The sequence below is a fragment of the Ictalurus punctatus genome, chromosome 6 (assembly GCF_001660625.3).
Source record: "Ictalurus punctatus breed USDA103 chromosome 6, Coco_2.0, whole genome shotgun sequence".
Classification (NCBI taxonomy): Eukaryota; Metazoa; Chordata; class Actinopteri; order Siluriformes; family Ictaluridae; genus Ictalurus; species Ictalurus punctatus.
In genome coordinates, this window is record NC_030421.2 from 5,438,475 (window position 1) to 5,464,281 (window position 25,807).

The 25,807-nt window shown below is 45.1% G+C and overlaps 1 protein-coding gene across 1 annotated transcript; it reads left to right on the forward strand.

Moving 5' to 3' along the window:
• The first annotated feature begins 5,080 nt into the window (after window positions 1-5,080).
• Window positions 5,081-25,494, forward strand: bard1 (BRCA1 associated RING domain 1). The gene is made up of 11 exons (XM_017470903.3): window positions 5,081-5,313; window positions 5,895-5,951; window positions 6,697-6,845; window positions 7,777-8,621; window positions 8,749-8,829; window positions 9,454-9,626; window positions 12,032-12,158; window positions 12,854-12,986; window positions 13,998-14,090; window positions 21,065-21,162; window positions 24,144-25,494. Exons 1-11 carry the CDS (start codon window positions 5,216-5,218, stop codon window positions 24,477-24,479), a joined length of 2,190 nt encoding a protein of 729 aa, XP_017326392.1. The 5' UTR covers window positions 5,081-5,215; the 3' UTR covers window positions 24,480-25,494.
• Window positions 25,495-25,807: the final 313 nt, after the last annotated feature.

A 25,807-nucleotide genomic window follows, 5' to 3' on the forward strand; every position in this document is an offset into this window, starting at 1 on the left:
ACATAATGTCTTGTACTGTGCATTATTATTCATTATATACGCTTAAACCTGTCACGATGGAGGTTTTTTTTTTTTCCCTTTTAAATTATTCCCGCAAACAAATTTACAAACGAAAACGATTGACGGATTAAACGAGTGACGGATACGCTTAGAACGTATTTATAATCAGTTGTAGGAACACGTTCGTAGCATGTTATAATGCGTCCGGTTTGCATCATAAGTACACACGTTACTTAGTGTGCATCAACAAATACAAAAACAAAGAAATACACCGTCGTTCGTTTATTAGGCATATACGCTGAGACTTCCTGGGTGTAGATTATAAACAGACATACGATATTATAGCCTACGTATGATTATTTATTTATTTATTTGAATCAGTCTGCAGTTATATATGCGTGTACGTGTAGTTTTAGAGCGCTAAAATATTTCGCCCTGGTTTAACTCATTTGTTAAAGAAAATTTTTTTTAAATAAATAAATAAAGTCTTATGACGCGCGATGCAACGTGGGATTATTTGATATTGTCGATAACGTGTTATGAACGCTACTTAGCGTACTGTATAGAATGCATGACGTTAGCAATAGCTAATGCATCATCAAGATAGCTATGTAATCTATGTAATCAGTCATAACGACACGTGTACTGCCTCATGAATGCATTTTATTATAATACGCGCGATATGAATGCGTTCATAGTCACGACGTTCGTTGTTACCAAAACCTGCAGCATTTAAGATAGAGTTAAAACCATTGTAAAAAAGTAATACAAATCATAACAATAATAATAATAATAACAATAATAATAATTTCGACTTACAGTTGCAGTTATTAACAGACATAAACGTGAAGCAATAGGATCGGATAACACCTTATTTCGGGTATCTTAGGGTTATAATGTGTTACAAGCGCTACTTATAATGCATTATGGTCACAATTCCGAATTAAAGTGTAATGGATTTTCATAAGCCGTGTGTATAATGTGTTACGGATGCACTACGGTCATAGTTTATTATAATGATGATAATGATTCATGAGAATTTATTGATCACATACCCCATACATACCATAGCATGTCAGGAAGTTGGGGTCAGAGCGCAGGATCAGCCATGATACAGCGCCCCCTGGAGCTAAGAGAGGGTTAAGGGCCTTGCTCAAGGGCCCAACAGTGGCAGTGCTGGGGTTTGAACCCCCGACCTTCTGATCAGTAACCCAGAGCCACCACTGTTATATAGTACGTCCTCCGTGGACTGTATTATAGTATTTTACGCTCTTATTTTTAAACACTGACACTTTTTTTCCCCCCAAACCCTAACACTGCATATTTCTTTATGAGATGTTCTTGCTAAGCGCTATTATTTACTCTGTCCCTCATCATTGTCGTTTTTTTTTTTTAAACCCGTGAGCGCTGGAAGGACGCACACAGACGAGCGTGGTGGTGGTGGTGGTGGTGGTGATGTTCCTCAGCGCTGTACTGAATATGTATGCACAGCGAGCCTCTCATCCTTTTAAACTGCTGGCAGCGTCGTTGCGGCGCAGGCCCACTTCTAGGGTTGGTATAAATCACAAGACCGTTTTGGCTCCGAGATATAAATGATTCTTCAATGTCTGCACATCTTCGCTCTCATTAATATTTCCTCTCAAGGCTCGTCTCTCACGTACTGAATATTTCATCAGCTCTTTCTTCAGACCGCCTAAAGGCATGGCTCCTCTTTCTTTCTTTCTTTCTTTCTTTAAAATGTACCAAACTTATTTTTGCATTAAAGCAATTTTTCAAACGCAGCCGTCAAGCGCTTGTCGTGTCACGCGCAGAAAAATGTTTCTTTACATCAGAAAGCGCTTTACGATGTCAAAGGGAGTTTCATGAGACTTTTTGGTTGAGAGATATGGCAGATAAAATGTCATACACGCTACGATATTAGACGTTTGATTAGACAATATGCACTCAATGAATTCCATGAACTTAAGATACGACATTCAGTACAGAACACGCATATTTAAAATCCAGTCAGCTGGTTTGGACTGAGAGTCTGGATTGTGATTGGTCAGGTGGGGTTGATTTTGTTTTCTCTAACAGAAGCTCCGCCTACAAATCCTACAAGGGTTTATATTAATGCGCTCGTTCTAATACGTTATTGTTTCTATAGTAACAGCTCATTCACAGGGATGAGTGTTTATACGTAGCCGCGATACTGTAACACCGTAATCACGTTAGTCATATATTCGTTTGTCAGCTTTTTTTTTTATTACAGTGATAAAAACACTAACGACTGAAAGCAGTCCATCATTTCTTGAGTCGCACGTACCGCCATTTTTATGTAGTGGAGGCACCTTTTACTCATCAGCTGATTTTATATCGTGATTAATAATATGTGTCAGACAAGGCATATCTGTCTCTCTTTCTGTCTACCTGCCTCTGTATCTCATTCTGTCCGTCTCTCTCTGCCTGCCTCTGTGTCTCTTTTTCTGTCTACCAGTCTCTATATCTCATTCTGTGTGTCTCTCTTTCTGTCTACCTGCCTCTATATCTCATTCTGTCTGTCTCTCTCTGTCTACCTGCCTCTATATCTCATTCTGTCCGTCTCTCTCTGTCTACCTGCCTCTATATCTCATTCTGTCCGTCTCTCTCTGCCTGCCTCCGAGTCTCTTTTTTCTGTCTACCCGTCTCTATATCTCTATGTGTCTGTCTCTCTTTCTGTCTACCTGTCTCTATATTTCTCTGTCTGCCTCTCTTTGTGTCTACCTATCGCTATATATTTCTGTCTGTCTCTCTTTCTATCTACCTGTCTCTATATCTCTGTATGTCTCTCTCTGTCTGACTCTCTTTCTGTCTACCTGCCTCTATATCTGTCTGCCTCCATGTCTCTTTTTCTGTCTGCCTGCCTCCGTCTCTCTCTCTGATTCTCTTTCTGTCTACCTGTCTCTATATCTCTGTCTGTCCCTCTTTCTGTCTATGTGTGTCTATATCTCTGTCTGTCTCTATCTGTCTACCTATCTCTATATCTCAATCTGTCTGTCTCTCTTTCTGTCTACCTGCATCAATATCTCTGTCTGTCCCTCTTTCTGTCTACCTGCCTCTATATCTCTGTCTTTCTCTCTCTGCCTGTCTCTATGTCTCTCTATCTGTCGCCTGCCTCTATGTCTACCTCGCTGTCTCTCTTTGCACATCTCTCTTTCTGTCTACCTGTCTCTCTGTGTTTGTCTCTCTGTATCTGGATGGAGGGTACTGCTTCTATCTTTTCCAAACACGGAGTGATCACTCCTGCAGCATCTCCATTATCGAAGTAAGTGGCTTTAATGGGATTTTATCCAATCTGTTGAACGCAGTAGTGAGTTGTAATATCATTTCGTGAATAAATTAACGTGATATATGAAACACTTGACTGCTCTTGGGATTTGTCCACCAATTTATGAGCAGTATTGATATAATACGACCATATAACATTTACTGTATGTATTTTCTAACCAGTTTAACCGGACATTTTTAATCTTACTCCAATGTCCTGCACAATCAGCCTTTTACATGTTATTATTTCTCCTTTATTTTTCTCGAATGAGCAAACGGCTACAGTTTCGTCGTTTGTGCACCAATAAAGTTCTTGAATCTTGACTCGAAACGTTATTTCACTAATTTACGCGTTCGCTCGCTTCTTTCTGATTTGATCATCTGATCTTCCTCCTTGTAGCCTACAGTTCGAGGGCTGCTCATAAACTTCCTCCTGACAAGACAACGTGTCAGACGTCCTGCACGGAAAACAATGTATAGACCAGTTGTTTGTAAGGTCGAGGTTTGTCAGGAGGCTGTCAAAATACGGGCATCTCTTCTGACGTACACTTTTAAAGACAAAAATAATGTGTATATTTTATACAGTTTTTCAATTAGATTTATGGGTTGGTCCTTAGACAAAATGCATTATAAACACTGTTAGATGGAGCTTTCCTAACAAGCACTGTAGAGCTAGTTAGCATGCTAATTCAGCTTTCTTTATAGGTGTGTATTAACCTTGAGGTTATCTGTAGTTATAAATGATATAGCGGTAGATACGTTCATTATAGCTAAGAAGTCAACACACGTACAGTTCATTATGTTTCTTGAGAACAAATTAATATTAGCATGTGCTGATTAGCGCTACACCTTTGTTGTTAGGAGACTAAGACGCTGCTGGAGGGTGGGGGTGGGGTCTAGGAGGAAATTCGTTAATGTTCAAACCACCACCATGTACCTCTGAGAAAGAGGATGTACAACACTACTTAAAGAATGAATACAGGGCCAGATAACGAGACGAACTGAGACTGTGCTTTTCCCCTAGAGAAAGTGCTAGAACAGATCGACTGCCCAAAGGTTTCTCATCTGATTTGGAGGTCGATGAAAGAGAATAAGCTGGTTTAGTAATACTGATGTACACTGTTACATGTTTGATCACCTTTAAGAAAAGCGCTCCTCTAGTTCACACCGAGATGGAGGCTTGTGTTGGTGTCTTTTCCAAAGTACTGCTTTAAGAAGAAGACTGACACACGTACATGACAGCACAGTGAAACTCTTTTCTTCGTGAATCCCAGCCAGCTAGGAAGTTACTTCTGTACAAACAGCAATAATGTTGGTGAGAAACATAATGAAACTTCTGCTCCTTATTAAACCGGGAAGATCAGGAGAGCACATTTAAACCCTCGTGCTTTATTACTGGCTGCAACTGCGAAAATGTCTGTCTGTCTCTGTATCCATCTGTCTGTAACTCTGTATTTATCTGTCTGCCTGCCTCTGTGTCTGCCTGCCTCTGTGTTTATCTGCCATTGTACCTATCTGCCTCTGTATCTGTACCTGCCTCTATATTTCTTTGTCTACCTGTCTATATATCTGTCTGTCCGTCTCTGTCTTTCTGTTCATCTCTCTCCATCTCTCCCTTTCTATCTGCCTCTGTGCCTCTGTGTCTCTGTGTCTCTCTGTCTATCGCTCTCCATCTGTCTGCATGCGCCTCGGTGCCTTTCTCTCAAAGTTTAAGTTCTTAGTCCGCTCTTATATCAACCAACCAATCAGCTGAGCGCACTGAAACCACGCCTCGCGATTGTGTGGACCAATCCGATACGCGGGTATAAACCACGCCCCTTTCCCGCTTAGATACTGGCGGGAGCTGAAAACTAGGAAGCGGCTGCTGCACCGAGCTGCGGATCAAAACAACAACAAAAACAAGTTTTCGCTTTTACTTTTTAAATCCATCATGGCTTCCGATCCTGGAGCAGAGTCAGATAATGGGATGTGGGTTAAAACTCGAGAGGCCATGGCACATTTCCGGAAGCTACTTTTGTGCTCTAAATGGTAAGTTTTTCCCAGATAGCAACGGAGAGACAGTAGTCCTGGGCTCGGTCCCAGATTTCTCCCTGTGCACTTCACAGGTGCACTAAATAGGGTATGACGTCATCACTGCTACACCGTATATAGGGCACTTCATGTATTAACAGTTATGTATTTGGAATTCGGCGCCAAGTTATCTAAGTAATTGCTGAGCGTGCATATTATTCACTTGTTTTCATAATATTTGCCCCTTATAATTATAATCTTTCCACATTTCTAGTTATAGAGCAAAACACTTGACTATAATGTTTAAAAATAAGTGGATGTTTATTTATTTATTGTCAGTGTTTGGAAATGTAATCTGGATAAAAATCCTGTAATTTTTTTATTTTTAATTTTTTTTTTCTCCCCTTATAAAATTTTTTTAGATTTACATTATAAATTATAACTTATTCTTAGATAAGTGTCTTAAATGCTTCCTTTTCTGCACAGAGTAAAAGAGAGAAACCTGCCGAAGCTGTTTGCACGTTGTTTACTTCCTGTTTACTTTTATTTTGTTTACAGTTTGTTGTACGCTCTGAAAGAATAACTTACTGTTGTTGTAGCTCGAACATCCTGAGTGAGCCGGTGTGTCTGGGAGCCTGTGAGCATCTACTGTGCAGGTGGGTTAATACCACCTCACAACATGTTACAGCCGACCTCCCAGCATGCTACAGCCAGCCCTACGCCACGTAACAATCGGACATAATACCGTTACATCCATCGCCACACTCAAACTGTTACAACTGATGACACACCCTGTTACAACCTGCCATACACCATGTAACAATTGGCCATAATACTGTTACAACCACCGACACACTCAGATTGTTAAGACTGATGACGTACCGTGTTACAACCAGCCATACTCCATGTTACAACCAACGACACACTTTATAACTGACCTCACACTGTTACAACCAACAACACGCCGAGTTACAACCAACTTCACACCATGTTACATCTCACCAGCAGAGCATGTTATAGCAAACCTCCTACCATGCTACAACCGGCCATACACCATGTAACAATCGGCCATAATACCAATACAACCTATGACACACTCAAACTGTTACAACTGATGACACACCATGTTACAATCAGCCACACACCATGTTACATCCCATGTCGCAGCATGTTACAGCAGACCTCCCATCATGCTACAACCGACCTAATAACTGATGTTGCAACTGATGACACACTGTGTTACATCCCATCATCACAGCATGTTACAACCAGCCATACACTGTTACAACTGACCCAACACTGTTACACCCGACAGCACACTGTATTACAACCAACTACACACCATGTTAGAATTATGTGCATCTCCGTGTCTGTCAGTTAGTTGTGTGTGTGTTGGTCCAGGTCGTGTGCGGGTCCTCGGGTGGGAGACGGCTGCAGTGTGTGTCTCAGTCCCTCCTGGGTGAAAGACGTCCACATCAACAGACAGATCAGTAACATCACACAGCTCTTCCTGCAGCTAGAGGCTGTGCTCCATCCTTCCGAGTGCTCGGGTAAATCAGACGTCGTAACGTGGATCCGTCGTTAATCACGCGTCACAGCACCGAGCAGCCACTGAAATTAAAATTTATTATATATATATATATTTTTTTTACAGTCAACAATTACATGGGAACTTGAACTCTATCTGGCTCAGCCTGAACGTTCCTGCCGGGGAAAAAAAACCCACATATGCAAATATCGGGCTGAAAAATTCCGCTCTGCTAATGACTGTAATTACGTGATGCAATTAGTCACGGCGGTCTTTAGCTCGTAGCTCTCCTCAGAGACGGACAGGGCGGCGGATTTTTAACACGGCGAGCGCATTCCGGAGCTAGATATTTCGTTTTTCTTTAATAACACACTTATATTTTCTCCTTCTTTATGTCGTGAAATAACCTCTACAAGGTTAATCAATGCTAATACAGCCATGTTGTCGTCAAGGTTTTAAGCACTGTGTACATTTATTGCACTTTATTACACACACACCAGCGTGTAGGTGTTTATTTAGAGACAGAGCGTCCTCGGGGTCAGTACTTAACCCTTTCATTAGAGGTTGACCGATTGATCGCTCAAACCGTCGGCTATCGGCAAAAATCCACACCGATCGTTTTCCCAGTCGCGCCATCGCGATAGCGGCTGAGAAGCGTCTGCGGGCGTTAAACGGTACGAGAGCGGCCTCTAGAGGCGAAATACAATTTTTCTTGTGGTATTTAAAGTGTTTTTTTTTCCCCCATTTTGGACGTCTCTATTTTTACTTGGAGTGTTCTGTTTGGTTCATTTTGGATTATGTCATATTTGCTGTAATATTTATTAATAGTTTATATATATATATATATATATATATAAAAAAAGGATTAAACTTAAAGTTACAGCTTTATCCTCTGACTGTGGAGACTCCTTCCATGAACATCATCTTATAAACTGATTGATGCTGCTTTTCAGCGCCTCCTGCTGATTCTTCAGCACCCTCGCCGGGATCCTCCGTCCTCACCAAGAAGAAGAACTTTAAGATCTGGTTCAGTCCGAAGAGCCGTAAAGTGCGCTGTCGAGCGGAGAACCCAGCAGACTCGAATCTGTCTGCACCGCAACGCTCCGACTCCGGCGTCCTGTCCGTCTTCAACTTCACCTCCTCCTCCTCCCAGGATTCAGGCTCCTCCACACCTCCCAGGGTGAGACGAGGGGCTGAGCAGAAGAAGACGATGACGGGACGAAAGAAACGAAAGCGCGTCGTTAGGAAGCAGATACGAGGCACCAGGATTCCGAGTAAGGAAAAGAAGATGAGGCTGGAGGCCGTGAACCAGCAGTGGGGGTTGGGGAAAGATGATCCGGTGGAGGACTCGGTGAAGCAGAACGAGGCGAGGTGCGGTAAGAGGGTATCCTTCCAGTGTCCAAGCGCTGAAGAAGACCAGCAGGAGGTTCTTCAGTGTGAGAAACGAGTGCTCAGGAGGAGCATCCTGAAAGACGGGACAGAGAAGACACCTGATCAAGCGCTCTCTGAGCTCCAGCCTCCTCGTTCTTCTCCGAAAAGATCCGAACCACGAGGTGGAAGTCCGCAGAGCACGCCGAAGCATCCCAGACAAGACAGATCTCCGAGCCAGAGGGTGAGGAGGAGGACGAGATCAGGTCCGTCTTCAGAGACTTCCAGCATTTTTGAAAAATCCGTAGAGGAAAGGAAAGGGAAGGAAAGCTCAGGGAGCTCTCCTGCCACTGGGAGGAGCCAGACTAGCCCCGCCTACATGAAGAGGAACCATAAAGGAGAGACGCCTCTGCACCTTGCTGCCATTAAGGTCTGTGTTTTTATTGGATTTGTTTAAGTATGCACTTCAGGTCTTGTAGTTTAGGTGTCTAATACGTGGAAGTGTATAAATTAGACGGTGAGAGTAATTTAAAAACGAGCGGATTTATGATGTGCAGGGTGACGTGGAGATGACGAAAGCGCTCCTGGAGCAGGGAGCCGACCCCAACCTGAAGGACCACGCCGGCTGGACCCCACTGGTCAGTACCGTCTCTCTCTCGTTCCGTTCAGTCGTCATTCAGCCGAGCCGCTCCACTTATATCATTTAATTTACCATTCCCGTGATGTATGTTTTCCACATTTCATTTACACCTCTCTAAAAATACCTCCTTGAATGTAACTGTTGCCTCTTTATTTATTTATTTATTTTTTGCTTCGCGATTGAAGCTGGTGTTTCAGTCTGGATCTCGCCCCGGGAGGTTCGGTGTAAATGATGCGTTTAATCTGAGTTTAATAGCAAAGAGCTCAGACGCACTTATATCTACCATTTCAAACATGTCAGAGTTTTTTTTTTTTTTTTTATTATTATTATTATGATGATGATTTCATTGTAATGTTTCATTGTGTCACTGCTGCTAATGCAAAGCGTAACAGGACACACAGTAAAGACTAACAGCAAATCCACACTATTTAAATGTGAAGGAAAAAATGTCGCTTGTTAGTGACATTACATTTTTCTGTGCGTTTAAATCATTATATACGTTCATATATTTTATATATATATATAACGTATGTGTATATATATATATATATGTATGTATGTGTATATATATATGTATGTATATGTGTGTGTACTGAATTACATTCGCCCCCCATGTCTTCAGCACGAGGCGTGTAACCTGGGTCACATGGGTGTAGTGGAAGTGCTGCTCCAGCAGGGGGCGCTGATTAACACACCCGGATACGAGAACGACTCTCCTCTACACGACGCCGTGAGGAACGGCCACGCCTCTGTCGCCAAACTACTGCTTCAGCACGGCGCCTCGACCACTGTACTGTAAGCGCACACACACTCACGATTAGACCCTTACCCTTCAATTGCTCAGCTGTCTCATTTGTAAGTTCATTTACATAGAAGCATCATTCGAATAATATAAACATGCTATATATGTGTATAAAAAGTAGATTTTTCTTAAACTTAATCTTACAACTTTAGAAGAATTTTTTTTCTTTTCGGTTGGCTCTTTTTGTTCCTGTTCCAAACGAACTCAGATTTTTAAAATCAGGTTCTAATATGCAAAGCAGGTCCAGAAAAGGGGGCGGGGTTTGGTTTGCATATTCATAGAATATCGACTTGTTGACATTTCTGTGCATTTTTCTGTTGTGTTATGACTTCTTTTTTTTTTTTGTTTGTTTGTGAAACTACCCACATCAAGTGATTATTAGTTAAATATAGAAATTATTTGGGGTGAAATGTAATTTAAAAAAAAAAAAAAAAAAAGAGTTTTAATGGTTTGTTTGCCTCCTGATTACCTCCAGCTTTAGGTGTAGATGATTCCAGCTTGGTCACATTAATGATGTCTCTCTCTGAATGTACCGAGTGTGTGTGTGTAGTTTAGGCGGTCGGTTCACTTTCAGTGGGACTCTGGGTTCATTCAGTAACGCTCGCCCTTTTGTCTGGAGCTCTTTTGTCTCCTGATTGTCCACAGCGGAGCTTCAGAGACACTGACGCTGTCCTGCTCGTCCTGCACAAAGCCAATCCACTACTGTCAGGAACAATCTGATTATTCTTTTATTCTTCTCTGAGAGCATATACACACACACACGCAGAGAGAGAGAGAGAACAGGCCTGGAGTCATGTTTAACCAGAGTCAGGCCTGTAATGGATTGTTTGTGTGTGTGTGTGTGTGTGTGTGTGTGTGGATCCAACAGTAATCCTCACTGCTCGCTGAGCCGATCCATGTTGCTCACGCTACAGCAATGTGCGTGTGTGTGTCCACTCTGCAGTAATCCTCACTGCTTGCTACAGCAGAGTGTGTGTGAGAGAGAGTGAGTGTGTGTGGGGAGAGAAGTACTTAGTGCTCATGAGAGAATTCATTGAGTGTGATAGATTTTGTTCTTGTGTTTAGTAGAGAGACTTGTATGTGTGCAGAGAAAGCGCGCACACACACAGCACTACACTTCTCTTTCATGAATATAAACACGAGGTCCATCTGGGACGTGTAAGTGTTTAATCTGCATCGATACGTCTCAGGCGTGTGTGTGTGTGATTTATGTTTGAGCGGTGTGAGAGTACACATACCTCATATGGACCACGCTCTTTAGTGAAGTTCTTAAATTGTCGCGCCGGTTTCGGCATTGATCGCCATATCGGAAAAGAAATCGTGGTATCACTAGAAGATCCTAATCCTCCTCCTCCTCGTTTGTTGGCGAGAACGGATATTGTCCTGTAAATTGCCAGCGTATCCGTGGCACGTTTCTCACGCCGCTTGTTCCAGGTTTGTGCGGTTTTGAAAAGGGGAGAATCCCAGCGCCTCATGAATCCAAATGATATATTTTACGGTCCAGTGGAGCTGTTAATTGTCCCCCAGGTGTTATTTGCATATTGACACTTAATCTGAACAAACAGCGTTCCGTCGTTTTCAGTCCTCCGATGAGTCGTGCTCGGTTTAAATCTCCCCTCAGGGACGTCTCCTCTCCGTCTCCTCTCATTAGCTGCTAGCAAACACGAGCGCGTTGACACGACGGATTTATCACGCGTTATTTGACTGTGCCGGGTTTGATTATGTAATAGCAGATTGTGTGTAATTATTACCAGGGCTGCTACGAGTAACCGATACAAATTGGTACCGGTACAAGTCGGTAAGTTTACACGAGCAGGGTCGACGGATCGACAGCGAACACTGTCTCGAATAATCGTACTTCAAAACGACTCTGTGTTGCAGCATGTATGGAGGCTATACGAATGATTCACTTCGAAATGATTCACTTCTTATAATCGCTTCTAAGGAGCTAAGCTTTTTTCTTCCTGACTCTGTAGCGGCGATAAACGCTACGTCGCGTAATTCATCTTGTGCATCAAGTCAGTAAATCGACATCCTGCTTCCGGTTCACGTCGGAGTCGATCCCGAAAAGAGTCGACTCGGCCATTCGTTGAATCGACCTCGACGTTTTGGAGTGATTCCAACGCTATTTCGCCTGAAATTTTGAATCTGTCTGATCGGAACTGAACAAATCAGGACGTACAGGCGCAGAAAAGTGCGCAGAAGCATTGACAAAGTGTGTGCGGAATAATCCGATGTATTTGTTTGTTTATAGAAGTTGGTGAGCACCACACGATTGTTATTTAGGCACCGATCGGTAAAAACAGTCGACTTGAAGACGGGTGCGCTTTCTTTTTCCCCCCACACGTATATGGTTATAAAATGCTAGCAGTATTAAATGAAGTAAATTGTGTTACAGGAATATATTTGGTCTTCGACCTGTTGATTACGCCACGACTCCAGAAATGCGAGAGGTCCTAAGTTTGGTCCCTGAGGGACCTCATTCCGTAACCACGCCAGTGAGCTCTCCAGGAAATCTGTCAAAGGTACAGACAAGTCTCACACACACACACACACACACACACACACACACACAGCAGGCCTGGTTTATCAAACCGGTTACAAAGCAATTTATTCGTAAATCATTTCCACAAGAACGGAAAAAACTTTCGCAACTCAAGCTGTGATTTAACGGCTTTAAAGAAAACGATTCCGAAACAAATTCGTAAATTAAGGCAAATCAGACTAGCTGTTTAATTAGGACAAAAAGTATTAGCGCCCTTTAAAAGTTGGGAGAGTTAGTGTGTGTTTTCGTGTTAGCCGACTAGCTGCAGTGGCTGAGCTGCATCACTATTCAGGAGGTGCGCTTTCCTCCAGTCCTTCATCTATCTGTTTAGTGATACTCGCTGTGACACAACGCCCCCCCCCAAATACCTCTGGCTTATCTAGATGTTTTGTACACGCCATATGATGACTTCTGCAACCTTCTGATGACTCTTCCATGCAGATCGTCTAATAAGACGTTCAGGGAGCGCTTTTTCACCGTTCAGTCGTTCAGCTCTTTTTGAGCTCCCGCTTTTATGAAGTTCGTGGGCGTGGCTAGATGTAAAGCAGACCGCCGTGAACACGTTGCCTGCTTGAGACTGGGAAGAAAAAAAAAAAAAAAACAGAAAAAAACTTCTGTAAATGTTACATTTCTGACTGGCCGTTTATGTTCTGTATGCATTTCCTCATGCGCTAGTCTCCAGCTCTGATGAAGAAGGATGTCAAGGCCACTCTGATCGGTAGTAAACTGACAGCGGATCAGCAGAACCAGCTCGCCAAAGCTGCTCGAGTCCTGCGAGGAAGACGAGTCGAGAGTTTCTCCAGCGCAGGTACGACTCTAAGCAGAAACGGATAAGTACGACATGGTGTTCTTTTGACGAATTAAAAAAAAAATTGTAATCATCGTCGGACTGGCGTGGCGTTAGTGGAATAAAACCCCCTCATGTTGCATTTCGTTCAGCTGTTTGAGGAATCGTTCGGTCTCTACGTGTCGCTTTAGTCGTCGCTCCTCTCGGTCACTTCAGGGACAGCGACGTCGTGGAAGGAGGTTTCATCAGTAGGAGTGCTTTTCTTTCTTTCTCTTCCCTGTAACTGAACATTTTAAGCGTGTAAGCCATCCACTTTGAGCACGACGAGGATAATTACAAACGTTCCCCTCATACGCGACGCTCTTATTACGATGTTCCTCTCAGGAGACTTCACACAGCGTTAGATGAAAGTTTTAATAAAAATAAATAAATCAAAAATAAGCAGAGCGCAAAGCGCCAGACTATCGGAAAGTAAAATAAACCGGGGGGTGGGAGGGGGTAAGGGGGCGTAGATGGTGTGCCTTTTGTACTTCCATTTCGTTTGTTTTTCGTTGGTTTAATTAAAATTAAAAAAAATTCTCTTTGAACTACCACACATTTGTGCTTTAAGATATAATGAAGAGCATGTAATAAGGAGCGAGCGGAAAGTCTTTGATGGCTTTCTATGGCAGCGTCGTAAAGACCTCGTCATTGTGCGTAACGTGTGAGACGGAGCTGAAACGCCCAAGGAAGCGTCACGAAAAATGACACGTCATGTTATATTCTTAGCAGCGTTTGGGAAAACAAAGGCTTTGTACGTTATTGTATCTGTTGTAACTCACTCACGTTCTTTCTCTGTGTCTCCGTCTGTCTGTGTGTCTCTCTGTGTCTGTGTGTCTCTGTGTCTCTTTCTCTCTCTGTCGGTCCGTCTCTCTCTCTGCCTGTGTCTCTCTGTGTCTCTCTCTCTCTCTCCCTCTCTGTGTCTCTTTCTCTCTGTGTGTGTGTGTGTGTGTCTCTCTCTCTCTCTCTCTGTGTCTGTCTCTCTCTGTCTAGTCACACATGTGGTAGTGCCGGATGGTCCCATGCCCTCCACCCTCACCGTCCTGCAGGGAATCCTCAACGGCTGCTGGGTCCTAACCTTCAGATGTAAGATCAGGATAGTAACACTACCAATACGACAATATAACATTGATATTGTGGGAAATAGTGGCACAATACACCGGTATTTTATTATTTTTTGTATTTAATAAAAACATTAAGGTTAACAGTTAGCTCTGATTGGACGCTGCTAAATGGATATTTTATACAGAATCTTCAAAATTGCTTACTTAGTTTTACATTCCGGTGGTGGATGGAGGGATAGACGGATCGATAAGAAAATAGATCGGGATTTCCAGAAAATGTTTTCATGGTCATGTTTTTATCTTGGTTTATCGCTCTGGGTTTTTTTTTTTTACACTTATGAACATGTTTGGAAAATATCAAACAGCTTGATTACTCGAACATGAGCACAAACATGCTGAATACATTGAAACAACTTAAAAAAAAAAAAAAAAAAAAAATGATGTCTGAAAGCCTTGGTAGTGAAAGAAAAACACTAAACGCAACGCTCGGTTCGTTTTTTACTCCGTGCTTTTATTATTGACCTGTCTGACACAAAATGTGCAAAATACCCCACAGACCCCAGTCCCTCCATCTTGTTTACTATGGAGAGCGAGAGAGAAGCCGAAAGCTGAAATACATCCAGGGACGTAACGGGTTCACTGTGGACCTTGGTGTCCTTTAGTGTCCTATAAATCACAGCAGCTCTGTGGAACAATTTTCCGCTTAATAAGAGTGAGTCATGTTTTTCCCCTCCTGTTGAATAATGCTTTCAGTTTCGCTATATTTTCTCATTTGGACCTGTCGCGCCTGTTAGACGTTAGCGCCGAATGGGAATTTCAGCAGTCCTGGGTTTTGTTACTTGAGGTCCACTCGAGCCGAGACATTCGGCGCACCCGCGTGTTCGCCTGATATTCTTTCATGTGCCGGGGGGGACGACGACTGGGGGGGGACATTATAAACTCCTGAAATACTGGCTGTTTCTCCTCTTTTTTGACATTCTGTTTTGTGTATAATTATACACACACATTTATATTTATATTTATATATATATATATATATATATATATATATATATATATATACACACACACACAGTATCTCACAAAAGTGAGTGCACCCCTCACATTTTTGTAAATATTTGATGATATCTTTTCATGTTTCCGCACTGAAGAAATGACACTTTGCTACAATGTAAAGTAGTGAGTGTACAGCTTGTGTAACAGTGTAAATTTGCTGTCCCCTCAAAATAACTCAACACACAGCCATTAATGTCTAAACCACTGGCAACAAAAGTGAGTACACCCCTAAGTGAAAATGTCCAAATTGGGCCCAATTAGCCTTTTTCCCTCCCCGGTGTCATGTGACTTGTTAGTGTTACAAGGTCTCAGGTGTGAATGGGGAGCAGGTGTGTTAAATTTGGTGTCATCGCTCTCACACTCCCTCATACTGGTCACTGGAAGTTCAACATGGCACCTCATGACAAAGAACTCTCTGAGGATCTGAAAAAAAGGAATTGTTACTCTACATAAAGATGACCTAGGCTATAAGAAGATTGCCGAGACCCTGACTCTGAGCTGCAGCACGGTGGCCAAGACCATACAGCGGTTTAACAGGACAGGTTCCACGCAGAACAGGCCTCGCCATGGTCGACCAAAGAAGCTGAGTGCACGTGCTCAGCGTCATATCCAGAGGTTGTCTTTGGGAAATAGATGTATGAGTGCTGCCAGCATTGCTGCAGAGGTTGAAGGGGTGGGGGGTCAGCCTGTCAGTGCTCAGACCATACGCCACACACTGCATCAAATTGGTCTGCATGGCTGTCGTCCCGGAAGGAAGCCTCTTCTCAAGATGATGCACAAGAAAGCCCGCAAACAGTTTTCTGAAGACAAGCAGACTAAGGACATGGATTACTGGAACCATGTCCTGTGGTCTGATGAGACCAAGATAAACTTATTTGGTTCAGATGGTGTCAAGCGTGTGTGGCAGCAACCAGGTGAGGAGTACAAAGACAAGTGTGTCTTGCCTATAGTCAAGCATGGTGGTGGGAGTGTCATGGTCTGGGGCTGCATGGGTGCTGCTGGCACTGGGGAGCTACAGTTCATTGAGGGAACCATGAATGCCAACACGTACTGTGACATACTGAAGCAGAACATGATCCCCTCCCTTCAGAGACTGGGCCGCAGGGCAGTATTCCAGCATGATAACGACCCCAAACACACCTCCAAGACGACCACTGCCTTGCTAAAGAAGCTGAGGGTGAAGGTGATGGACTGGCCAAGCATGTCTCCAGACCTAAACCCTATTGAGCCAAGTGTCATTTCTTCACTGTCGTCTGTCTGTCGTCGCATGAAAATTTATAATCAAATATTTACAAAAATGTGAGGGGTGTCTAAGTGTTTGAAAAAAATGTAGCAGTTCCTCAAGAACGACGTACCGATAAGCGAGGAAATATAATATTTACAAACTCACTTTACTATCCGAGCGTCCTGCCGAGTGCTCGCACGTTCACGTTCAACAACACGTATTAAATAAAATGTGAAAAGCGTGCATTAAGCAGCAGCGGGGGCTTCAGAGAGCAGCGGATACTTTCAGATCCGCATTTATTTATTTATTTATTTAATAAACCGACGACGCTGCGAGTCTCATCTCCGCTGCAGCTGAGAGACGCACTTACCCAATTACAATCAGTACTGTCCCACAGAACTGCTCTGATTGGCTACGTTAAACATGATAAAGTAGGCTATTCATCATCATAAATATTTCAACTTAATCAAGGCCACAGGCTATTTATATGCTGGTTATATGCTCCGAGGGGTCGGAATGGATCACACACACAGAGTCATTGTTAAGTTTCGATTATCGGACTTTTATAACGTTGAACGTTTTAATCAAGCGATAACGGAAACCTAAGGCGTGTGTTCATGCAGTTATCCAATCAGCCGATATCCTATCGGCGGTATCGTGCATGAAATTCACGTCGAGACGGGTCAAGAGCTCGAGTTCATTTTTCCACATGCAACATCAGAATCATCTTTAACCGTGGCGCGGTAGAAGGTGAAACGGTTTCGCGGAACAGAGCTGTGCAGTCATTCGTTTTTAAAATGCAGTCGGTGTCCTTCTGTGCCAGACCAATCTGAAGTAATAGATAATTACAGATCCATAGAGTCGGTAATATTTTTAAACACTTATTGACGTCAGGACGGAAGAAATTGTATCGGATCCATGATAAACATCGTTCTGGGTACAAGGACGTGATGTTCGTCGTCAAAAGTGTTTCGATTGTCCTGCCTCGTCACTGCACGAGCTCCTGCGGTTATCCGCCGTCTGTATCGTGATCGACGGCTCAGAAGTGCTTGCACTATGCCTATGCACGTCAGGCTTTTGGGGTCATATGTGCACACACACAGTCCTCATTGTGGCAAATCTAATTAGCCGATATGCTAATGGATCCTTTCTGCTCGGCTAACGAGCCGGCCCGAACGTCCTGAGAGAGTCGGATTAACCCCGGGATGAGGCGTTAGAGTCTCCGGCCCGACAGGGTTTCGGGAAATGAAAGCTGTAATTAAAGAGGCAGAAGAAACATAATTACAGCTGATGACTGCTGTGGAGGAATGTGTGTGTGTGTGTGTGTGTGTGTGTGTGTGTGGTGCTGAGGTGTGATTTTGTGCCGGTGCACTACAGACACTGCAGTTTTGGAGATGGAGATCGCACTCGTATTGTGGCTGCGTTTGCTGTCTCGCTAATGACCGAGCGCCTCTCAGCCACGGAGGCATGCAGAATGTTCATCTCTAACGGAGTTTTCCATTAGGTTAGGAGATTGTGGGGGACGTAGAGGCGACGCATGGTTACCTTACAGATTTCATTTTCGTTTGAAGGCCACTCGCACTCACGGCTAGCCTTAGCATGACGCTTGGTGCAAAGGGAATTTATTTCAGGAGTGTAAAGAGCGAGTAGGTCAAGCTTTTCACCTCAACCTGCAATTATTAAAGACACTTTCGAACGCGTTTTTGCGTAGGAGCGCCACGTTTTAAGGTCGGAGTACGCTCGTAAGAGTTCTCACTCAAAAATACGCCAAAAGAGCAGTTTTTGTTTTTTCCACCCAGTTAAAACAGCAGATGAGCCGATCAGCATATGAATCTGGAACGAGTGAGAGTCACGTAGGTGTCTTGACACCCCTGAAGCCCTTCCTCGTCTTACGCTGGTAATCTTTCGATTGGTGTTCTTCTAACAACTTGATTTTTCTGCTTGAAAGACGCGGCACTCTTGCTCTCTGTCGTGGTAAATGGATAATGTTTGCGTTTTTATGGAACTGGGAATAAAATGTGTAGAATATTAACTGGCAAAAAAAAAAAAAAAAGATTACATAGGACTGAAATGAAATGTTTGAGCAGCAACAGTGAAAAATGTTGACTGCAAATGTACTGTGTTTTTACATGGGGTTGATGGGGTGACACGGAGTCGCGTAACGCCGCGGGGGTGACAGGGAGTCGCGTAACGCCGCGGGGGTGACACGGAGTCGCATAACGCCGCGGGGGTGACACGGAGTCGCGTAACGCCGCGGGGGTGACAGGGGGTGACAGGGAGTCGCGTAACGCTGCGGGGGTGACAGGGAGTCGCGTAACGCCGCGGGGGTGACACGGAGTCGCGTAACGCCGCGGGGGGGAACACGGAGTCGCGTAACGCCGCGGGGGTGACAGGGAGTCGCGTAACGCCGCGGGGGTGACACGGAGTCGCGTAACGCCGCGGGGGTGACAGGGAGTCGCGTAACGCCGCGGGGGTGACACGGAGTCGTGTAACGCCGCGGGGGTGACACGGAGTCGCGTAACGCCGCGGGGGTGACAGGGGGTGACAGGGGGTGACAGGGAGTCGCGTAACGCCGCGGGGGTGACACGGAGTCGCGTAACGCCGCGGGGGTGACAGGGAGTCGCGTAACGCCGCGGGGGTGACAGGGAGTCGCGTAACGCCGCGGGGGTGACAGGGAGTCGCGTAACGCCGCGGGGGTGACAGGGAGTCGCGTAACGCCGCGGGGGTGACAGGGAGTCGCGTAACGCCGCGGGGGGGAACACGGAGTCGCGTAACGCCGCGGGGGGGAACACGGAGTCGCGTAACGCCGCGGGGGTGACAGGGAGTCGCGTAACGCCGCGGGGGTGACACGGAGTCGCGTAACGCCGCGGGGGTGACACGGAGTCGCGTAACGCCGCGGGGGTGACACGGAGTCGCGTAACGCCGCGGGGGTGACACGGAGTCGCGTAACGCCGCGGGGGTGACACGGAGTCGCGTAACGCCGCGGGGGTGACAGGGGGTGACAGGGAGTCGCGTAACGCCGCGGGGGTGACAGGGAGTCGCGTAACGCCGCGGGGGTGACAGGGAGTCGCGTAACGCCGCGGGGGTGACAGGGAGTCGCGTAACGCCGCGGGGGGGAACACGGAGTCGCGTAACGCCGCGGGGGTGACAGGGAGTCGCGTAACGCCGCGGGGGTGACAGGGAGTCGCGTGACGCCGCGGGGGTGACAGGGAGTCGCGTGACGCCGCGGGGGTGACACGGAGTCGCGTAACGCCGCGGGGGTGACAGGGAGACGCGTAACGCCGCGGGGGTGACAGGGAGTCGCGTAACGCCGCGGGGGTGACAGGGAGTCGCGTGACGCCGCGGGGGTGACAGGGAGACGCGTAACGCCGCGGGGGTGACAGGGAGACGCGTAACGCCGCGGGGGTGACAGGGAGACGCGTAACGCCGCGGGGGTGACACGGAGTCGCGTGACGCCGCGGGGGTGACAGGGAGTCGCGTGACGCCGCGGGGGTGACAGGGAGACGCGTAACGCCGCGGGGGTGACAGGGAGTCGCGTAACGTCGCGGGGGTGACAGGGAGTCGCGTAACGACGTTGTGGCCCTAGTAACACCACCAGTATTTAAAGCGTTGGTGTCTTTTCTAAATGTACTTGCAAAGCAGTTTTTATCCCGTCCCCGTCCTCAGCAGAACAGAAGCTGCGTTTCCAGCACTGCATTTTAAAACGTGTACATTTCTTTAAGAACGTGACAGAGTTGTGTAACCAGGGCCGTCTGAGCATAACACTACCTGATGGATGTAAACGAGTACAGCAGATGGAAAAAGCAGGTAATGGCCATTTTCTGCAGTCGCAATAGCAGCTGCTGCCTTTGTTGAGTGGCCTTGTACAATAAATGTGTCTCAGCGGCCGCCGCATACGGTTGTGAAATCAGAAAATGGAAACCTGGCTTTTTTTTTTCCTCTCTCCCCCATAAAGCATCATATCTCTGCCTCTAGAGGTAGAAAAACACTGCTTTGTCCTTGTTTGAAAAGAACCCAGTTATCTGCATTTTAGTGCTGTCTGTGTCTGCGCTGAAAGCCTTCTCCTGCTGTTCCTGAGTAAATACAGCGAGATCTAATGGCATCTTTTTGAAGTGACGCTCACCTCTGTGGCTGTGTCGCGTTAAAGGTGCAGGTGCGAGATAAGGAAAGGGTTTCGATTTACCCTCAGATCCACAGGACGATAATTAAGGACGTGTCGAACCGATATCGGTCTGAAACCACGGATGAGACCCAAGAGTTTGCCAAGAGAAGGCTGGCGAGAGTCGCTCCACGTCGAGATCGGAAACGGATCGGATCATCAATAGGAGAACGTAAACGTAGAATAAAACAAGATTTTACTGCATTACTATTTACGCTGCACATTTGTTGATCACTTGCAAAAAGATTTTTTTAAATTAGTATGATAATAAAAGGTTTACGTTTATTTTTAGGGTCTCTGTTTTGTTCCGGATTCTTCTTCCGATAGGGTTAACGTTTGAAAGCAGCACTAATACAATAATAATAATAATAATAATAATAATAATAATAATAATAATAATAATAAAATTATCTCCTCAACCTCACCCCAAGCAGGAATACCAATTTTTTTTTTTTTTTTTTTTGTATCCGGGTTTAAATTCCTTGATTATTTATTTATTTTTGGCGTTTCAGTTCATTTTCCGGACGTAAACCTCACCTGTGTGTCTCCATCTCAGGGCTGGCGGAGTGTCTGCAGCAGGGCCGTCGGATAGAGGAGAGCGAGTTCGAGGTGGCCGAGGGTCCTCAGAGGGCTCGGGCGAACAGAGTCAGTCTGGTGAGTGACGCCGACACGATCACGAACTCCCGACAGCCGTGAGCGTCCACAGAGAGCCGTAATAACACCGGCGCACACCCCGTCCCCGTCCTCTTAATGCCATCTCACGTCAACGTGAAGCATCTGCGTCCTCACGTCCCCGGGGCGTCTCGGCTTTTATTACTGCTGCTGTACGGACCGGGGGGTCATTTAGAAAGCTTCACTCCTCCCTCGGGGACGATGAATCTCGCGGAGTAAAGCGTCGCCTCCCGAGAGGAGCACTTTTTTTTTGGCTCAGCGGAGAGATTTAGATCATCGCCGTACTTCCTGAAAGTGTAAGTTTAGTGCCTGTGGAGTTGAAGTTAATAAGGAATATTTCCCCACATGTTGGACCAGAACGAAGCGGCGTCCCGGAGGCGAAAGCAGTCTGGAGCTGATTTTATGATCATTTAGCTAGTGTTTACAGCAGTACACGCTCTAAACTGTGCAATTTACATACACTTCGATACAAAATGAGCCATTTTTAATGCATGTTTTATTTCAGTTGTATATATTTTATACTTGTAACCCTACCTTTTATAGGGAGAGAATGTTTAAGCACTTTAACAAGACTCCAGGTTCACGGCTGTTGAACAGCGAGCTGACCGGTTAGGTCCCTGTTTACCGGCGAATAATTAACTAGAACGTTCACTTCAATAACTAATAAACAATAGCGCGTTGTGCCTCCGCTAAAGAAATATATAGTGAGCTAGTCACTACCTTAAACTTTTTCCCTTTTAGAAAACTCGACTCAAAGACATTAAACGACGCACTCGGAACCAAAATACAGTATTTTTTTTTTTTTTTAATAATACATTTAATAATCCCTCCCCCAAAATAATAACCATTAAATAATAAATGTTCCACTAAACAGAAGGGAAAACCCTGCTAGACCAATTATATTTGACCACAAGTACTTAAATGGAACGAGACACTCAAAATAAGTTATCCGGAAACAAGCTACATAGTTAAACATAATATAATCAGCACTAAACATTCAAACAAGTGAAAATCTGGAGAAAAAGTCTCCATGATCCCGCTTTACTGAACCGATAGCACGTGTTAGCGTTGGCGCGCATTCAGAAGACGATAGCGCCACCTTGTTATTCAGAACTCCCAGCGTAGTGTGAGACGAGAGAGAGAGCTAGAGAGTCACTTACATCTCATCCCGGGAAAATGAGTCGCTTAGTCAAACAGCTTCCGTCCTCACGCAGCAGTGCAACTCCCGAGCTCTTCCAGACTGTTTTTCCTCCCAGGCAAGGAAAAAATCCAATCCAAGTCCTTCGCATTCTGTCCTTTCCCCGCTTTCCAAGCTGTGGGAAACACGTCCGGTGTCCAAAACGCTCACGTGCGAAGACACCAGAAAGCGCTCTCACTTTTGGGCCCCTTTCCCCGGTACAGTAAGTCTCCGAAAAGGGTCGCATACGTTGGACTTCACTACGCCGTGTCCGTTCTCCTTCCTTCCTTCTTTCTCCGTTGCTCAACAAAAAAAGATGGCGTAGCTGATCAAAGGATACATAATCAAAAGGATTCGACCTCCGTTGCAAATCAGGCTTACTGTCAATATGTGCAGACTTTCAGCTGTTTGCGACGAACAGATGGAAACAAAGTTGCGTTTTCAGTTGAATTCGGGGGAAACTGCTCGAAGCGTTCGTCGTGTCGCACTACTTCAATCGCTTTCGTTCGATCTGTTCGTCGCAGAACAGGTGAAAGGCTGTACGTTTTGACCATCGACCTGATTCGCAACGGGGGGTCGAAAAATCTCGATCGCAACTCGACATTTAGAATGAAAGAAAATACAAAAAACGCCAAAACCAACACATGAACAACAATAATTTAAAAATGATTGACAATTTGAAGCGTCCCTGTACAATTATAATGTAATATGATATATAAGGCAGAATAAGCCCACATTCACATTACCTCTGACTTTGAATTAGATATTAGATGGGAAATACATTTAATAAGCATTTTATTTTGTATTTACTTTGTGTTTTTATTTATTTTTATGACACTACTGGCTTTGTTACGTTGTTATACACTGGCTTTCTGGTAGCACACTGGCTTACGCAGCGTTCGACTGAAGGCCTTGACTCGTAATTTCCACACAGTGTCCAATTTCAAACCAAACTCCCCCTGAACTCGGAATTCCTACTCGCGAACCAGGGACGGTCTCTTCAGCCTCGGGTTCAACATGGCTGCTTACGGCGTCCGCCCTACCTTTTTCAATATTAGCTTCAGAACAGTCAACATACCGATATTATCCGCTTGTTGCATATATAACACTGACTCTACGTACAGTTCAGGGATTTGAGGACGTAAATATACACTCACTCATCACAAGTTAGCCGACTAGCTTGTTGCTAACAAAGGAACGTGGAGGCGTGCATGATACGAACATTGCGACACGCTACCTCGTTTGATTCGAGTCACAGACTAATCTCTCTAGCCCTGTGGCGCGGGTCTGGTCTGATGATGTGCCTTCAGCTAAATAAATTTACATAAACGCACGTGATTGGCTCCCCCCCACACACACGTCGATCGATTCTAATTTTTTTTCGAGTGCTCAGTTCGATGAGCTGAAATACTTTTGCTGGGTCTGCATCCTTTCCCTGCTGGATGGATCAGGGAATATTCCCCTCCCACACTGCCCTGCTAGACCGTGAAACATATTTTAGGTGAAAAGAAGAGCGAGGCCAGAGGCAGACGATTGGTGCGGCATGTGTCGAATGGGGAACGGGGTCAGAAAGTAAAGAGCACAGTCGTTTAGGGGGGAGAAAAAAAAAACCGAATGCGTTGACCAACGTTCAACCTTCTATTCTTTGCGCTTACATTCTGTTCACGTCTTCTGCCCTGAGGTAATAACACAAAATGAAGCATTCAGGTGATGGTCTGGCTGACTTAATAAAAATATATCTATATTTAATTTTTATTCAGTTATCCGCTTTATTTCCTGCCCACAGTTGCCTCCTCTCTTCAACGGCTGCTTCTTCTACCTGCTCGGCTCTTTCCACAAGCCTCCCAGAGACGAGCTGGTGCAGCTGGTGAAGGCAGGAGGAGGCCAGCTGCTCAGCCGGCAGCCCAAAGCCGACAGCGACGTGACTCAGACGGTAACGGCGGCGGCGTATCACGCTCGGCCCGACTCGGATCAGGCGCTCTGCACTCACTACATCCTGTACGAGCCGCAGAGCTCGAGCAGACCCGGGCCGGTCCGTCTGGGCAAAGTGTGGTCAGCTCCTTCATCATGGCTTCTGGACTGCATCAGGGCCTTCAGCCTCCTTCCTGTGCCCGAGCTCTGACTCGTCTTTATGCCCCGAATACGTGACGGGACACAAATCATGAATATGCAAATCGTCATCGCATCTCTGATCTTCCGCATTACCGAGCGTCGTGTACGAGACAATACTCCGAGCTCTTTTGATGGCATCGCTGTAAAAGATCAACAGGCCTTACATTTTCGCTCTCACACGTGCACGTTCCTAAACTCCAAACAGCCGTAAACGACTAAGCGCGTTCATGGCACGGCTGATTTCCGTTTAGCCACGCCTACAAAACTCCATGAAAGGAAAGTTCGCAGAGAGCCGAAAACAACTACTAAATGGTGAAAACCTGGTGCACTTTTTGTCTTATTTGCCTTGATTAATGGATGTTTCGAATCGCATTCGCGTATAAAATCGCAGTTACTCATCAGCAGTTATACGATTTGAAGTTGATCATGTATTCTACGTCCACAGGAGAGACTTTCCTTATATGTAAATGTACACAAACTGATGGGATTTTCCTGAACAGCACTTTTTTTTTTTTTTTTTTTTTTAAAGCTCCTGCGCATGAATAAATTTGTTAGATAAATTGTTAGTTTCTAGATTAAGAATCTGCATGAACTCTTTTTGTTTTGTTTTTTAATATAGCCGTTATTTTGGGGCACGGTGGCTCAGTGTTAGCACGTTTGCCTCGCACCCTGTGTGTGTGGATCTTACATGTTCTCCCCATGCTTCCTAGATTTCCTCCAGGCACTCCGGGTTCCTCCCCCAGTCCACAGACATGGCTGATTTGCATCTTTAAATTGCCTGTAGTGTGTGAACGTGTCCTGAAATGGGTCGGCACCTCGTCCATGGTGTCCCCCAGCTTGTAGGATAGGCTCCATATTCCCGGCGACCCTGTGTAGGATAAGCGGTGTGGAAAATGGCTGAGTGGAGGGATGGGTAGCCATTATTTCAAGCCACATACACTCTTAGGCACGTGTTTTTCTTTGTTTGTTTTTTTTCTGTGAAATGAAACGTATCTCATGAAATGTACAATAAAGAGCAATAAAACAAGCTTTTATTTCTCATTTCAGTGCTTCACTCTCTTCTGAAATTTCCATCAGGGCTCTTTACGTTATATGTTCTACTACAGTGCAGTTCAGGGTACGAATTAATTTTCTGTAACAGCAGCTCGGACAGTGGCTCCAGTTGTAATTCAGACCGCAGGTTTATATTATTGCGCTCGTTCTAATCCGTTATCGTTTCTATAGTAACTGCAGTAAACGTGACTGTATAGTAAACGTTCTGCGTAATCTACGGCGACTGATAATCCTGATATTGTTGGAAGTCGGTCAGATTTCTGCTACGGAAGAACGAAAGACAAA

What these genes read in the sequence shown, in the direction of transcription:
- bard1 (XM_017470903.3), top strand. Translation starts at nt 5,216, where the DNA reads ATGGCTTCCGATCCTGGAGCAGAGTCAGATAATGGGATGTGGGTTAAA. An exon ending in TGCACCTTGCTGCCATTAAG is followed by an intron (nt 8,622 to 8,748) that starts GTCTGTGTTTTT and finishes TATGATGTGCAG; the next exon opens with GGTGACGTGGAGATGACGAA. An exon ending in ACGCCGGCTGGACCCCACTG is followed by an intron (nt 8,830 to 9,453) that starts GTCAGTACCGTC and finishes CCATGTCTTCAG; the next exon opens with CACGAGGCGTGTAACCTGGG.